This window comes from Lithobates pipiens, unplaced genomic scaffold (assembly GCF_037356315.1).
Source record: "Lithobates pipiens isolate NorthernLeopardFrog02 unplaced genomic scaffold, aLitPip1_a1.2 Scaffold_8, whole genome shotgun sequence".
Lineage (NCBI taxonomy): Eukaryota > Metazoa > Chordata > Amphibia > Anura > Ranidae > Lithobates > Lithobates pipiens.
Window position 1 is genome coordinate 453,077,062 of NW_027507903.1, and position 14,675 is coordinate 453,091,736.

The window sequence follows — 14,675 nt, forward strand, 5'->3', positions numbered from 1 at the left end:
ACACGTTTCAGCGGACCAAGTCCGTCAGACAGTCCGCCCGTGTGTACGCGGCCTAAGGGTCTTCTATTAATTTATCTAAAACTAAAGAACTTTTTGCCTTTACATACACTTTAAATTAATTTATTTTTGAACTGTGACTATGGCATCTGTCTACCCATCCATTCAGGTTTACTCACCTTCACGTTGTTATTTTCTATGCTTTGGGATGTCAACCAGCGTGGTTCAGTCACTTCAGAATGTGAGATCTTTTCAAGAAGGCTGGAATGCTTACTGGCGGCTGTGATCAAGAAGATGAAAATAAACACTTATTTCCCTGGACACAAAGACACCGATTTTCTTTCTGAAAATATTACAGAGGCAGCAAAGCAATGGCATTATAATAGTTTGAATATTCTCTTATAAAGTATAATCAGTAAATAAGACCCTTTTTACACCAAGGACGTTTTGCAGGCACTATAGCGCTAGAAATAGCGCCTGTAATCCACCCTCAAACTGCTGATCCATTCATTCCAGCGTGAAAGCCTGAGGGCTTTCACACTGGAGCGGTGCGCTGGCAGGACCTCAGGAAAAGTCCTGCCAGCAGCTTCTTTGGAGCGGTGAAGGAGCGGTGTGTTTACCGCTCCTCCACCGCTGCTCCCCATTGAAATCAATAGGGCAGTGCTGCATTACTGCTGGCAAAACGCTGCTATTGCGGCGTATTGCGGCGTATTGCGGGCGGTTTTAACCCTTTCTCGGCCGCTAGCGGGGGTAAAAGCTCCCTGCTAGCGGCCGAAATGCTCTGCAAATCCGACGGTAAAATGCCGCTAAAAATAGCAGAGTTTTACCGCCGATGCTATGGGCGGCTTGGTGTGAAAGCCATCTAAACTTTGAAAGCACTCGTTGACCTCTGTAGCTATAGCCACTGTGAAGCAATTAATCTTAAAAGTTTACATTAGAAGCAATAGTAATTCAAGTAATTTTCTCAACCAGCTGATCTCTTCTTCTTTTTCTGTGAACCTGATCTTTGTTTATATTAGAGATTAGAAGGCTGGCAGACTCGAAGGTCACTGCTGTGAAGGGAAAGTAGGTGGTTCGGTTCACACTGCCGCAACCTCAAAGTCACGTGACCGTAGGCATACACAGGGGGTGTGCCAGTGGTGCCAATTCTCCCTGGGGGGGGGGGGGGGGGGTAGAGGAAACCAGATAAAGGGGAAGGGAAAGAAAAAAGAAAAGGGACTAAAAGTGAGCGGTGGACTCTCTCCAGAAGAGATCACCCCACAGGACTCATCCCACCATCAGGTGTTCCAGACTATGGAGATTGAGAACGAACCAAGTGGTGTCTGATCCCTATAAGAAATAGGGAGTCCAGATCTTCCAATATTCGTCTTCCTGTTCCTCCAATGTCATGGTGAGATTTTCCATAACCTGAATGGGGGGGAGTGATTTAGGGGCGTAAAGTCTCTTTTTTTCTACTCTCTTATTTTTAATGAATCTGTATTTTTTCTCAAGAGTTAATATTTTTGCACAACCTGGGATGGCTCTGTTTAGTCTTCTCAAAAATAGGTGTTGATAATACCACTGATATAACATCAAAATGAACAAATCTCAAAATATAACTTGGCAAACCTAAACAATTCACATCTAGAACTAGTGTCTTAATGTACTGTATATACAGATTCTGGCACATGCTGGCAACAGGAAGATATTGAAACACTTCTTCAATAAACAGAGCTGTCCTGAAAACCAAGTTCATATGAACAATTATTTCCATGAGACCTATTGAAAATATAAAGCAATGTGATATTAAACAGTGCCGGACATATGACAATACTGGCATGGTGCCAGTTGGCCGACTCTATGATAATAAAGTATTTAATCTCCAGCACACTTCTATGCACAACATAATATGGGTCCTTTACAGACGCACAGTAGAGGATCCCAGCGGTAGGCTCAGTAAAGGTTTCTGTGAATTCAGTCTATTGATTCTAGAGACCTGGTCCTAACCCAATGGCATTGTTAAAAGCAAGTTCACTTAAAATGCTCACCCTTTCTATAGGCCTCAATTTCAACCCAAAATCCTTCCTATTTAACCACTTCAGATCCAGAAAATTTTACCCTCTTTATGACCAGGCAATTTCCTGCGTTACCTGGTTATTTCAAGGTCATGCAATACTGTGCCCAAACAAGATTTATATGATTTTTTCCCGCACAAATAGAGCTCTCGTTTGTAGTATTTGATCGCCACTGGGTTTTTTATTTCTTATATGTAAACATCCCTTGTAATAGGAATAGTGCACAACAGGTGCTCTTTATGGAAACATCTGGGGTCTATAAAACTCCAAATCTCTCCTCCAGGCTGGAAAGACCAAGATTAGAAAAATAAAATAAAATGAATTGTCTCGGCCTTTCCAGCTGAGTCCCCTGCATTGTTTACACCCGGCCGTCCGAGTGTCATAGAGATGACTGGGGGCCATCTGGTCACCAGAAATCTTTTAAGCAACTTCCGGCGCCGACCGGTTCGTTCTCCGGCACGGCAGTCACATTGAAAAGCACCGGAGGGCGGCGAGAGATGGGGTGGGGGGGTTCCCTCCCGCCCTCTATAAGAAAGATCAAGTGGCTGAACTGCTGCTATGATTGTTCTTACGGTGCACAGAATCACCGGGCGAAAAAGATATCTGAATGATGCATCAGATATCCCCACTCAAGGTCCAGGACGTCATATGACGTCCTTGGACTAGAAGTGGTTAAATAGCTAAGGGCCATATGATGTCCTAGACTTTGTAATGCCACTGATCTAGCTAATGTTAAAGATGCCAGTGCCCGCCGGCTCCCAAAATTTGCATCTGAATCGCTTCTAAATCGCAGATGAACAGCTGCCTAGGAAATTTGCAGTGAAAAGGGAGGGGAAATTTGCATCGGACATGTGTGAATCTAGCCCAACTCTCTCTAAAATGAAAAAAATGTATTGTGCCTTTAGCTGTACTATAAAAAACAAGTAGGTCATGCCTTAGTTTTCGGCCTAGGTCTTCTAAAAGCAGCAGCCTGGTACTGAAAGGCACAGGGGCTGGTATCACTATGGAGGGGGTGATCTAGCCTGTTTAGTCTGCTCATCTTTAAATAAATCTGGGCACTTCACACATAATTGAGAGCCACATTTGCCTGCAGTGATATTTCATTCAAAAAGAAGGACACTGAGAGGGAGTCAGGGCGGCCATGACAGGTGTGACTATGCAGAGCTTTCAGAGACTTTCCCCTGGAGATTGTGTGTGGATGTGTAAATGGGCCCGGTCTGTTCTCCGTCCTCCCACACTCACTGTGTGAATTCTTCATCTTCCTTTCTAAATATAGTGTGCTATATATTACACCCAGGAACACTCAGCCACTGCTTGCCCAATTATATATACACAAATGCTCTGAGGCCAGTACATGTGTCAGAAAACTATGTCCACACTCAATATTTAATAAAACCATGCACTGAGCAAGTGCAAACAGCCAATCACTCACAGCAACCAATCAGAATGAATCTGTTTACAGCTCATCAGTAAACGAACATGCATTGATTTTCTATGGATTATAATACTTTGTACACAGCCGTCATGAACTGATAGATTATATGTATTAATAAATAGGTGCAAATAGGTGTGCCATGCATTAAATGGTTAGTTACCTTTACCAAAAAGCTGCCTATGGAGATAAGAAGTATCTGTAGATAAAAACTGTGCAGCTTTGACCACAGTTGAATAATATGCCCTTGCTAACAGTAGGCCTATTTAGGTACCTCAAGAAGCCTGACTGAAAAACTCCCAGGACATTGCTAATAAAGGCCTAGCTATTACTGTTCATCGCAGGAGTGAGCTCTTAAACGCAGAGTTCAGAACTACTGCATTAGGGGATAAAATGTGCATGGGCGGGGGTTTGAATCAGGGGAAAGTGTTCACTCTTGTGATGGTGAAGGTGAACAGTAACAGCTAGGCCACTCTTAAATTATTAAGTGAGCGTATGAACCAGCGCACGCATAAGCGCAACAGATAATATGCCGGCGCACGCGATAATAATATCCCATTGATAATAGCGCATTCCGTATCATTAATAGTCTGTTCACACAGGGGCAACATGACTTCTAGCACGACTTTGGGAGGCAATTTGAGTGTGAATCACAGACTTAAGTGTGAATCACAGCGCGACTTGGGGCGACTTACAACACGACTTGGGGCGACTTACAATGCGACTTTAAGTCACCCCCAGGCCAGGCAACTTTAATTTAAAAAAAACACGCCATGGCGTGGGGGTCCCCCTCCAAGTCCATACCAGGCCCTTCAGGTCTGGCATGGATTTTAAGGGGAACCCCACGCCAAAAAAAAAAAATGGCGTGGGGGGCCCCCCTCAAAATCCATACCAGACCCTTATCTGAGCATGCAACCTGGCAGGCTGCAGGAAAATAGGGGGGGGGGGGCGAGAGAGCACCCCCCCTCCTGAACCGTACCAGGCCACATGGCCTCAACATTGGGAGGGTGCTTTGGGGTCTCCCCCAAAGCACCTTGTCGACCCCAAAGCACCTTGTCCCCATGTTGATGAGGACAAGGGCCTCATCCCCTGAAGGGCCTGGTAAGGAATTTCGGGGGACCCCCACGCATTTTTTTTTTCTTAATGCTAACATGACCTGTGTGCAAATAGCCTTAAAAAAAAACAGCTGAACCAGCGCAAAAAAAACAAAAAGTAAAGTTAAGAGGTGCGCCTGTTCAACTTATGCAAATGCATCTACGTGGCTTGGCATTTACTAAGATTTTGCCGGCACAGTGAACCAAACCACTTGAACGTGCGCAAATGTCGCTTGCACATGCGCAGTGCATAAACTGACCTCGCGCAGTGTATTTGCAAGCGCAGCAGGCTTGTTCACAGAAAGTTAGTTTTCCGTTCTATTTTGGGCATATTTGTTACTTGGACAGTTATAACTATACTTCCTCACATCACACACATCACCCCCATAATATTGGCACTTCCACCTTCTTTCAATTCTGAGTTGAATAATGCGTGCGCCATGTCTATAGCGGCGCACCGATAGCCGCCTCCCATGCGCCGGCATGTTGATAGTAAATGGGGAATTGCGCTGTGTTACAGGCGCAAATGCTTTGTGAATACGAAACCAGCCGTTGCACATTGGCGTGCGCCGCAACTCATGGCGCAAAGCATTTGTAAATCAGCCCCATTGTTCAACTTTGGTCAAAGATGCACAGCTTTTGTTTATCTAGGTGACATCTCTTATCTGCATAGGCAGTTTTTTTTTTTTTGTAAAGGTGAACTATGCCTTTAACCCCACTGCTATATAATAGCTTTTAGCTAAACAGTAAAGACAGATTGCTGACAGCTGGATTTGGCTGTAAATTACTGTACAATACTGCTGTCTGCATCTATTCATTCAGTTAGCATGCATTCTGTACATCTGGGTGTGCGTTTGATTCTGAACTCTGCATCTGGATTGTAAGCTCTTTTGGTGACAGGAAGTGATGTGGCCAGTGTCTTATGCTGATAGCAGCAGACAGAAATGACACTTAGTGCTTTTAAAGTGGTTGTAAACTCTGTTACACCACTTGTACCTACAGGTAAGCTTATAATAAGGCTTACCTGTAGGTACTGTAAATATCTCCTAAACTTGCACAGTTTAGGAGATATTCATTATATACACTGCTGCTGACGTCATTGGCGCATGCACACTGAAGAAACGGCCTGCGCGCATGCGGAAGTAATTATTTAGTCAGAGTACAGGACACAGGCTAGATATTCCTAGATCCTGAGCTCCACAGCTGTAAAGCCCGACAGATATTTCCCCACTTGAAGGGAGGGTGTCCCGTCATTGTGCAGAAGGTTTAGAACCAGGTTTAGCTGCTTTTGGTGTCCAAGGCTTGGGTCGGAACTTTTTTCCGGGTGCTGACTTGGAAAAAGTCTGAGGGGCGAAAGGAACCCTTCCTCCATATAGAGGTTGGGGATATACAGCCAGGTCCATAAATATTGGGACATCAACACAATTCTAATCTTTTTGGCTCTATACACCACCTCAATGTATTTGAAATGAAACGAACAAGATGTGCTTTAACTGCAGACTTTCAACTTTAATTTGAGGATATTTACATCCAAATCAGGTGAACGGTGTAGGAATTTCAACAGTTTGTATATGCCCCTCCCACTGTTTAAAGGACCAAAAGTAATAGGACAATTGGCTGCTCAGCTGTTCCATGCCCACCTGTTTGTTATTCCCTCATTATCCCATTTACAGGGAGCAGATAAAAAGGTCGAGAGTTCATTTCAAGTGTGCTATTTGCATTTGGAATCTGTTGCTGTCAACTCTCAATATGAGATCCAAAGAGCTGTCACTATCAATGAAACAAGCCATCTTTAGGCTGAAAAAACAAAACAAACCCATCAGAGAGATAGCAAAAACATTAGGTGTGGCCAAATAAACTGTTTGGAACATCCTTAAAAAGAAAGAATGCACCGGTGAGCTCAGCAACACCAAAAGACCCGGAAGACCACAGAAAACAACTGTGGTGGATGACCGAAGAATTCTTTCCCTGGTGAAGAAAACACCCTTCAGTTGGACAGATCAAGAACACTCTCCAGGAGGTAGGTGTATGTGTGTCAAAGAACAATCAAGAGAAGACTTCACCAGAGTGAATACAAAGGGTTCACCATAAAATGTAAAACCATTGGTGAGCCTCAAAACATGAAGGCCAAATTTGAGTTTGCCAAACAACATCTAAAAAAGTCTTTACAGTTCTGGAACAACATCCTATGGACAGATGAGACCAAGATCAACTTGTACCAGAGTGATGAGAAGAGTATGGAGAAGGAAAGGAACTGCTCATGATCCAAAGCATACCACCTCATCAGTGAAGCATGGTGGTGGTAGTGTCATGGAGTGGGTATGTATGGCTGCCAATGGAACTGGTTCTCTTGTAATTATTGATGATGTCACTGCTGACAACAGGATGAATTCTGAAGTGTTTGGGGCAATATTATCTGCTAATATTCAGCAAAATGCTTCAGAACTCATTGGACGGCGCTTCACAGTGCAGATGGACAATGACCCGAAGCATACCGCGAAAGCAACCAAAAAGAGTTTTTTAAGGGAAAGATGTGGAACGTTATGCAATGGCCAAGTTAATCACCAGACCTGAATCCAATTGAGGATAAGAAAATACATGGGATCAGATGGCGCAAGGGATCAGTCACTCTAAAGTCTCTTTTGCGCAGATAAAAGCAATGCTAAAATGTCAGTATCAATTAAAATAAAATGGGGATGCACCGTCGGCTGCAACAATCTTGAGAGGAGAAGCAGGGCTCTCTAAAGAATACAATATACAAAAACAGGGAGAAAGTGCGCCAGACTAAGTACAGTATATAGGAAAAAGCATTTATTAAAAATGAGAACATACAGCCAAGTGGCTACTCACAAATGTAAATGAAATTCAGAAATGTAGATAAATATAGGGATAGATCCACGTCCCAGACCGGTCCACGATGGTGTAGAGCTGGTGGGGTGTTAGCCACAAAGAGAAGGCAGTGATGGGATTGCCTCAGCGCCCCGAGCGGTAGTGTAGAGAGACGCCGCTCTGCTCCGACAGTACTGGCTTTTTCCAATGTCCGGACGGTCGAGCAGCCGAAACCGGAAGTGCGCCTTAGCATGGAGAGCAAGCTCTGTGATCCGGAAGTGACGCGTGGGCCAATCAGAAGACGTGTTTCACAACTTCAGTTGTTTCCTCAGTTCTGCTGTGGCACTGCCCCTTGTCCAAACACTTTATATAAATACATCTAATGTATATTTATTATTATATTTATATTATACATACTTTCATTTTTCTTTATATTTTTCTAATATATTTTTTACCATGTTTTTCTATTATTTTTTTCAATTTATTTATTACATTTTTTCTACGTAAAAATCCCCCCCCCCCTTTTTTTTGTTACATATCTAATAATGATTCTGGGTCATTATAAATATATAGCCTTTTATTTATATAGATAAAATTATTCATATGGTCTTATATACGGCTTTTTTAGATTTTCTAATTTTTATATTTTTTTTATATAATTTTTCCTTTGTTTTTCTAAGTTCAGATGTTATTGGTAATTTTCCGTTCATTTATTGTTATTATTGGATGCCATCCGCCCCTCCGCCCAATGCGATCACATGTTCGTTTCTCTATATATACACACCACTTCCTGTATAGACTGTCAGAACTGAGGAAACAACTGAAGTTGTAAAAAGCAGAGCTGAGGAAACAACTGAAGTTGTGAAACGCGTCTTCTGATTGGCCCACCCGTCAGTTCCGGATCACAGAGCTTGCGCTCCATGCTGAGGCACACTTCCGGTTTCGGTTGCTCGACTGTCCGGACGTTGGAAAAAGCCAGTACTGTCGGAGCAGAGCGGTGTCTCCACACTACCGCTCGGGACGCAGAGGCAATCCCATTACTGCCTTCTCTTTGTGGCTAGCACCCCACCAGTTCTACACCATCGTGGACCGGTCTGTGACGTGGAAATATCCCTATATTTATCTACATGCCTGAATTTCATTTAACTTTGTGAGTAGCCACTTGGCTGTATGTTCTCATTTTTAATAAATGCTTTTTCCTATATACTGCACTTAGCCTGGCGCACTTTCTCCCTATTTTTGTATACTGAATCCAATTGAGCATGCATTTCACTTGTTGAAGACAAAACTGAAGGGAAAATGCCCCAAGAACAAGCACGAACTAAAGACAGTTGCAGTAGAGGCCTGGCAAAGCATCACCAGGGATGAAACCCAGCGTCTGGTGATGTCTATGCATTCCAGACTTCAGGCTGTAATTGACTGCAAAGGATTTGCAACCAAGTATTAAAAAGTAAAAGTTTGATGGATGATTGTTATTCTGTCCCATTACTTTTGATTCCTTAAAAAGTGGGAGGTACATATACAAACTGTTGTAATTCCTACACCGTTCACCTGATTTGGATGTAAATACCCTCAAATTAAAGCTGGAATTCTGCAGTTAAAGCGCATCTTTGTTTCATTTCAAATCCATTGTGTTGGTGTATAGAGCCAAAAAGATTAGAATTGTGTCGATGTTCCAATGTTTATGAACCTGACTGTACCTTAGCCTTGCATTTGCATTGCCTTTTGCAATATAATGCACACAAAATATTGTATTTAGACTATGTTGCCTGCAGTTTGAACGGATGCGTCCAAATGGCCGCAAAGTAAAACAAGTCAAGCAATGCCTCATATTGGTCACACTACACCAATAGATTAAAATTAAATCTACAGTAACTTTGCTTCAGACACACATCAAACACAGAAAAAAAAAAACGACGCCTGCATGCCTGCCCTAGGATCTGCTAATGCGATCTGCATGATTAAAAACAGGCCACTGCGTGTACATGTGGTATACATAGGACCGATCGCATATACTGTTCACTTTATAAATATTGCATGAATGAATACATTCATGTTCTCAAGTTATAATAAATATTGATGTCAGTATTTCTGTATACTCATCCACTCATGTTATGCGTCCAAACATTGGGCCTCCTCTTACTGTAGACAGGACCACATGTCAAAATGGAATTTCAGCGCTTATTTTGTAATCAATAAATACTGATTTGAAAATTAACCCAGAATAGTTATCATACAAAGGGAATTCCAAAGGTAGCTAATGAGTGCACAGCTCCCATACATACTGTAGGTCTAAGGTCCTGTTTAAACAAATGTTAAAAGGAGGTGCTTGATGACAGTTCAGCAGCCGGGTCTCCTTTCAGTGGGGCACAGTTAGGGTTATGTAGCATTGATGAGCTCAGGCATGTTCAGATCCTAGTCTAAACCCACCAGGAAGCTGTCCTGTAATGTACTGTGCCAATCATAAGCAGCCAAGGCATTCCCCACCCGGCAGCCGAATGTATACATGCCTCTTGTATATGTGCGGCTGTGAGGCAGGGTATGCCTCGGACGCTTATGAATGGCACAGTTCATTGACAGCTTCTTGGTGGGCTCACTCAGGTGGGTTTGGACTAAGATCTGAACACACATGAGCTCATCTCTTCATAGCGCCAAACATCACAGACAAAATATAGGCCGACATGACAGTACCTAACATTAAAGACATAGTCCACCCTTTGCAAAAATGTAATAAATGCACCCACATTATAAAAAAAATAAAAATAATTTATTACATTTTGTAATGAAGCCTGCTTAGCATTGCAACCAGGATTAGTGGGTTGCAGGTGAAAAGCACAGGTCTCTGCATTGTTTACATCCCAGTCCCGGGTCTGCGTGCTGGCATATCAACATATCATATGACCCCGAGCGGGGGTCAGGTGTTACGCATGACGTCACCTACAGCCATCTTTTTGGTTAGAATACTGTGATATGTTGATACGCCAGCACTCGGCTTGGAGTGCGGTAGACTGTGAGTACATTTCTGTGTAATTTTTTGCGTTATTAAAGCGTTTATACAGTGAGCATTAGATCGCTTTCTTCCCTTTTTTATCTGTGCGAGGAGCATTGTTTTTACCTGCTTCTGTGGATTACCTGGGGATCTGCTCACTGCTTTATGACCTGTTGCAGGTTGATGCTCTGAGGTGAGAGGCTAATTTTATCTGTGGTGGAGGGATCAACAGCACTGGATCTGCCATTCGTTTTGTGTTCTCACCGCATGCAATGGGATTGTTATTATCCATGCACTTATTTGGGCTCTCCTTTGGATTAGAGGATTTTTCACTATCTAGTGATTTCCTTTGTAATCCGTTATAGAACTGTTCATTACGCTGCACTATTTTATTATTTATTCATTTTGGTGATTGTTGAGTTTACCTGAAGTGCCAGCTTGCAGTGTGTTTGTATATTTTTTTGTTTATGTATCAGCGTTGAATATTCCTACATTTGTTTGACCCCCCCAGAAGAAGGCTACAGTGGTCAGAAAAGTGAACTAAACCTCAAGCTAGGAGGTTCTTGAGTTGCAGATGGAGGACATGCCAAGGCCTCGTTCACACATGACCAGCGTAATTTAAACAAGCCTTATGCTGTGTACACACGACCGGACTTTTCGACGGACTAGGTCCGACAGTCTTCCCGACTGACTTTCGTCGGAGTACCGGCGGACTTTCTGAATGCACTGACTTGGACACACACAATCACACCAAAGTCCGACGGATTCGAATGTGATGACGTACGACCGAACTAGAATAAGGAAGTTCATAGCCAGTAGCCAATAGCTGCGCTAGCGTCGGTTTTTGTCCGACGGATTAGCATACACATGAATGGATTTCTCGGTCCGGTGGAGTTCCGGCGGCAAAATTTAAAACATGTTCTATTTCTAAAATGCACCAGATTTTTGGCAAGTAAAGGTCCAATGGAGCCCACACACAATAGATTTGTCCGACGGACTCGTTCCGTCAGACCTTTGCTGTCAAAAAGTCTGGTCGTGTGTACGCGGCATTAGAAGTATGAATGGGCCCTTATAGATATATTCAATAATCTATCATTATAAGACGTTCTTTCCCTATTTATATCATAGCAGACAGTCCCCGATTTCCAGCCCAGCACATTTGTCCCTGGAAATGATGTTCAGCGCTGATCACCTACCCTTAAGTATCTCTTGTATCTTCCAAGCAGGGTTCATTTCATCTCAGCCAGTAATGATACATATACAGGCTTGCTAAATAATTATGTATTTTAATGTAACTCTAGTTATAGTTAAAAAGTTCACTATGACTTTAAACCAGTGATTCTCAATCAGGGTTCCTACAAAGGTTGCTAGGGGTTCCTTCAGCATTGGGCAATTTCTGCCTCTCAGATAAGTTCCCACTGACACCATTGATCTTTTTAGCTATCTGTAAGCCCTTGTACACACGGTCGGACATTCCGACAGAAAATGTCCGATCGGACCGCGTTGTCGGATAATCCGACCGTGCGTGGGCTCCATCGGACTGTTTCCGTCAGAATATCCGACCGACAAAGTTTTAGAGCTGGGCTATAAAATTTTGAGACATGATCCGATCGGACTTTGTCTGATCGTTTGTAGAGAATTCCGATCGGACAAAGTGCCACGCTTGCTCAGATCAAATTCCTAGACCAGTAGCTATTGGCTACTAGCCTGAACGTAGTCCCATCGTAACGAAATAACGTCATCACGTTACGAACGATTGGATTTTCTGACAACTTTGTCCGACCGTGTGTATGCAACACCAGTTTTGGACAAAATCCGACGGATTTTGTTGTCGGAATGTCCGACCGTGTGTACAAGGGCTAAGAGGTAATTCTTCCCAATGACCACAAGCGTAAGGACTATTCTTACCACTGACCATCACACTATTGTATCATGAGTTGTAGATTTCTAATTTTTAGCACGGTTTCCCCAAGACCGGAAAACTATTTGAAGGGTTGCTCTGTGTTGAAAAGGCTGCTTTAAACATTGAATACAAGAAATCTGATCTGTTTAGACATTTTGAAATATGGGAGCTGCCAGGAGCATGCTACAGGGGCTCTCATCCTTCCTTAGCAGGTCACTGCACAAGCATACAGCCAGCCAAGTGTGCAGATTGTGCCAGCGACTCAAGTAGTGAGATAAGGAGCACACTGGCCATACAATTTAATTGTGCAATCTCCTTTATGGTGGCCACACACTCAGATCACTTCCCTTCCAATTGATTTTGAACGGATTTGAGCAAACTGAGTCGATCAGCCAGGGTGGAATATTGTTATTATCAATATTACTCAGATACTTTGTGCATGAGTTTAATCATATGTCGATCAATCAGAATACAAGATTACATTACGAAAACAGGGATGTGATCGATAGCTGGCAATCAAAGTTCTCTTTCCCATGTGTGTTATTTCAATCAAATTAGTTATTAACTATAATAGAGTGATTATTCCTATTGGAAGAGAATGATCACAAAAGAAAAAAAAAATCGATCTTTACTGAAGCGGAATATGAGGAATAATTGCATTTGTATCTTTTCAGTCATATGATTGCATTACCTAGTGGATGTGTAGATCTAAAGGAGATTGTACAATCAATGCATCCTCAATAGAAAGCCAAAATCTGCAATATATTTGCTCAGACAGGTTCGCTTTAGGTCACTAGTAGTTCAATCATTACCATCCAGTGTGGATATGAACTGCCTCCCCCAGTCCAATACACATGTATGCACCGAGCACCACCCTGCTCATAGTAATGGAGCGATGATGATAATAAGAAGACACTCATTGTTCTATGGAGTGTTTACCATCCACTTGCCTGTCAGTGTCGGAGGTTCAGGTGTCAGCAGAATCAGCGTCATCCCCATCCATATCCAGACTCGGATCCCCCCGAGCCCCGCAGCTCCTTCCATCCGCGGGATCCCCGGCTACCCCCGTCCACATGCAGCCCGGCTGTCATCCACAGACCATGTCCTGCCGAGCTCTGCATACACAGCCGGGCTGCTCCGCTCTGGACACGCCCCTCAGAGCAGCTCTTCTATTTCTATTTATTACATCGACTAGTTATAATGCCGCTCCTCCGATCCTGGGCTGTGTCAGCCACTAGGAATCCTCCTTTGATGCATTGTAGCCTGGGCTGGTGCAAGGATTTGACACCTTAGGCGAAACATTCTTTTGCCCTGCCCATGTATACCCCACCTACCAGCGCCCATGGGCGTCCGCAGGTAGGGGCAAGGGGGGGTGCCCCCCCCCCCTGGAATCAGGGATCAGATCAGGAGCGATGACCCTCATCACCCCTCTCTGTCATCCACCCTCTCTCTCTCACCCCTCTGTCTTTTTCACCCCGCTTCTCTCTGTCACCCCCCTCTGTCTCTCTCTGTCACATTCCTCTCTGTCACCCCCTCTGTCTCTTTCTGTCACCCCCTCTCTCTGTCACCCGCCCTCTCTCTGTCACCCTCCGTCTCTCTCTGTCACCCCCCACATGTATGCAGTCTCTTATAGTCTCTTAAGCCATGTATGCCATCTCTGACAGTCTCTTGTGCCATGTCTGCAGTCTCTGACAGTCTCTTGATCCATGTCCGCAGTCTCTGACCATCACCTGTACTATGTCTGCAGTCTATGACTGTGATAATGTCATTGTCGAAAAAGGGTCAGAGAATGGGTGACCTTAAAATGATGCCCCTCCCTGAAAAAAGTTCTGCGGACGCCCATGCCAGTGCCCATTAATGCAGCCTCACCATCGCACAACAATGCAACCTCACCAGTGCCCATAAATACAGCCTCACCAGCGCACATAAATGCAACCTCACTAGTGCCCATAAATGCATTCTCAGCAGTGCCCAAAAATGCAGCCTTACCAGCGCCCATAAATGCACCCTCGCCGGTGCCCATAAATGCATTCTCAACAGTGCCCATAAATGCATTCTCAACAGCGCCCATAAATGCATTCTCAACAGCGCCCATAAATGCAGCCTCACCACCGACCATAAATTCAGCCTAACCAGCTTAAATTACGTAAACGGATGACCCCACCCCCCTCTGACAACATGGTAAAAGCCATAGAGAAGTCCCCGTGCGTCAGAGGGGGTGGGGGCACCGGGTGGCCCCGCCCTCCATTATATATAAGAGCTGTCACGTGAACAGTAGCATCACACAGCGGGAGACTCCCATTGACGCGGATCGTCCAGGGGACGAAGAGGAGAAGAAGAAGCTGGAGGAAGATGTCGGACGAGAAGACCGGAGGAA

The 14,675-nt window shown here is 43.9% G+C and overlaps 1 protein-coding gene across 2 annotated transcripts in view; it reads right to left on the minus strand.

Moving 5' to 3' along the window:
* ADAM19 (ADAM metallopeptidase domain 19) overlaps positions 1-13,504 on the minus strand; it is a 117,189-nt gene extending 103,685 nt beyond the window's left edge. The window contains exons 1-2 of one of the 2 annotated variants that reach the window (XM_077468408.1): positions 13,249-13,504; positions 177-277 (exon numbers count right to left, since the gene is read on the minus strand). In XM_077468408.1, the coding sequence (XP_077324534.1) occupies positions 177-277; positions 13,249-13,342 (195 nt within the window). In that variant the 5' untranslated portion in view covers positions 13,343-13,504. Of the gene's footprint in view, positions 1-176; positions 278-13,248 lie in introns of those variants that run through there. The other variant, XM_077468409.1, reaches the window with a different exon arrangement.
* Positions 13,505-14,675: the final 1,171 nt, after the last annotated feature.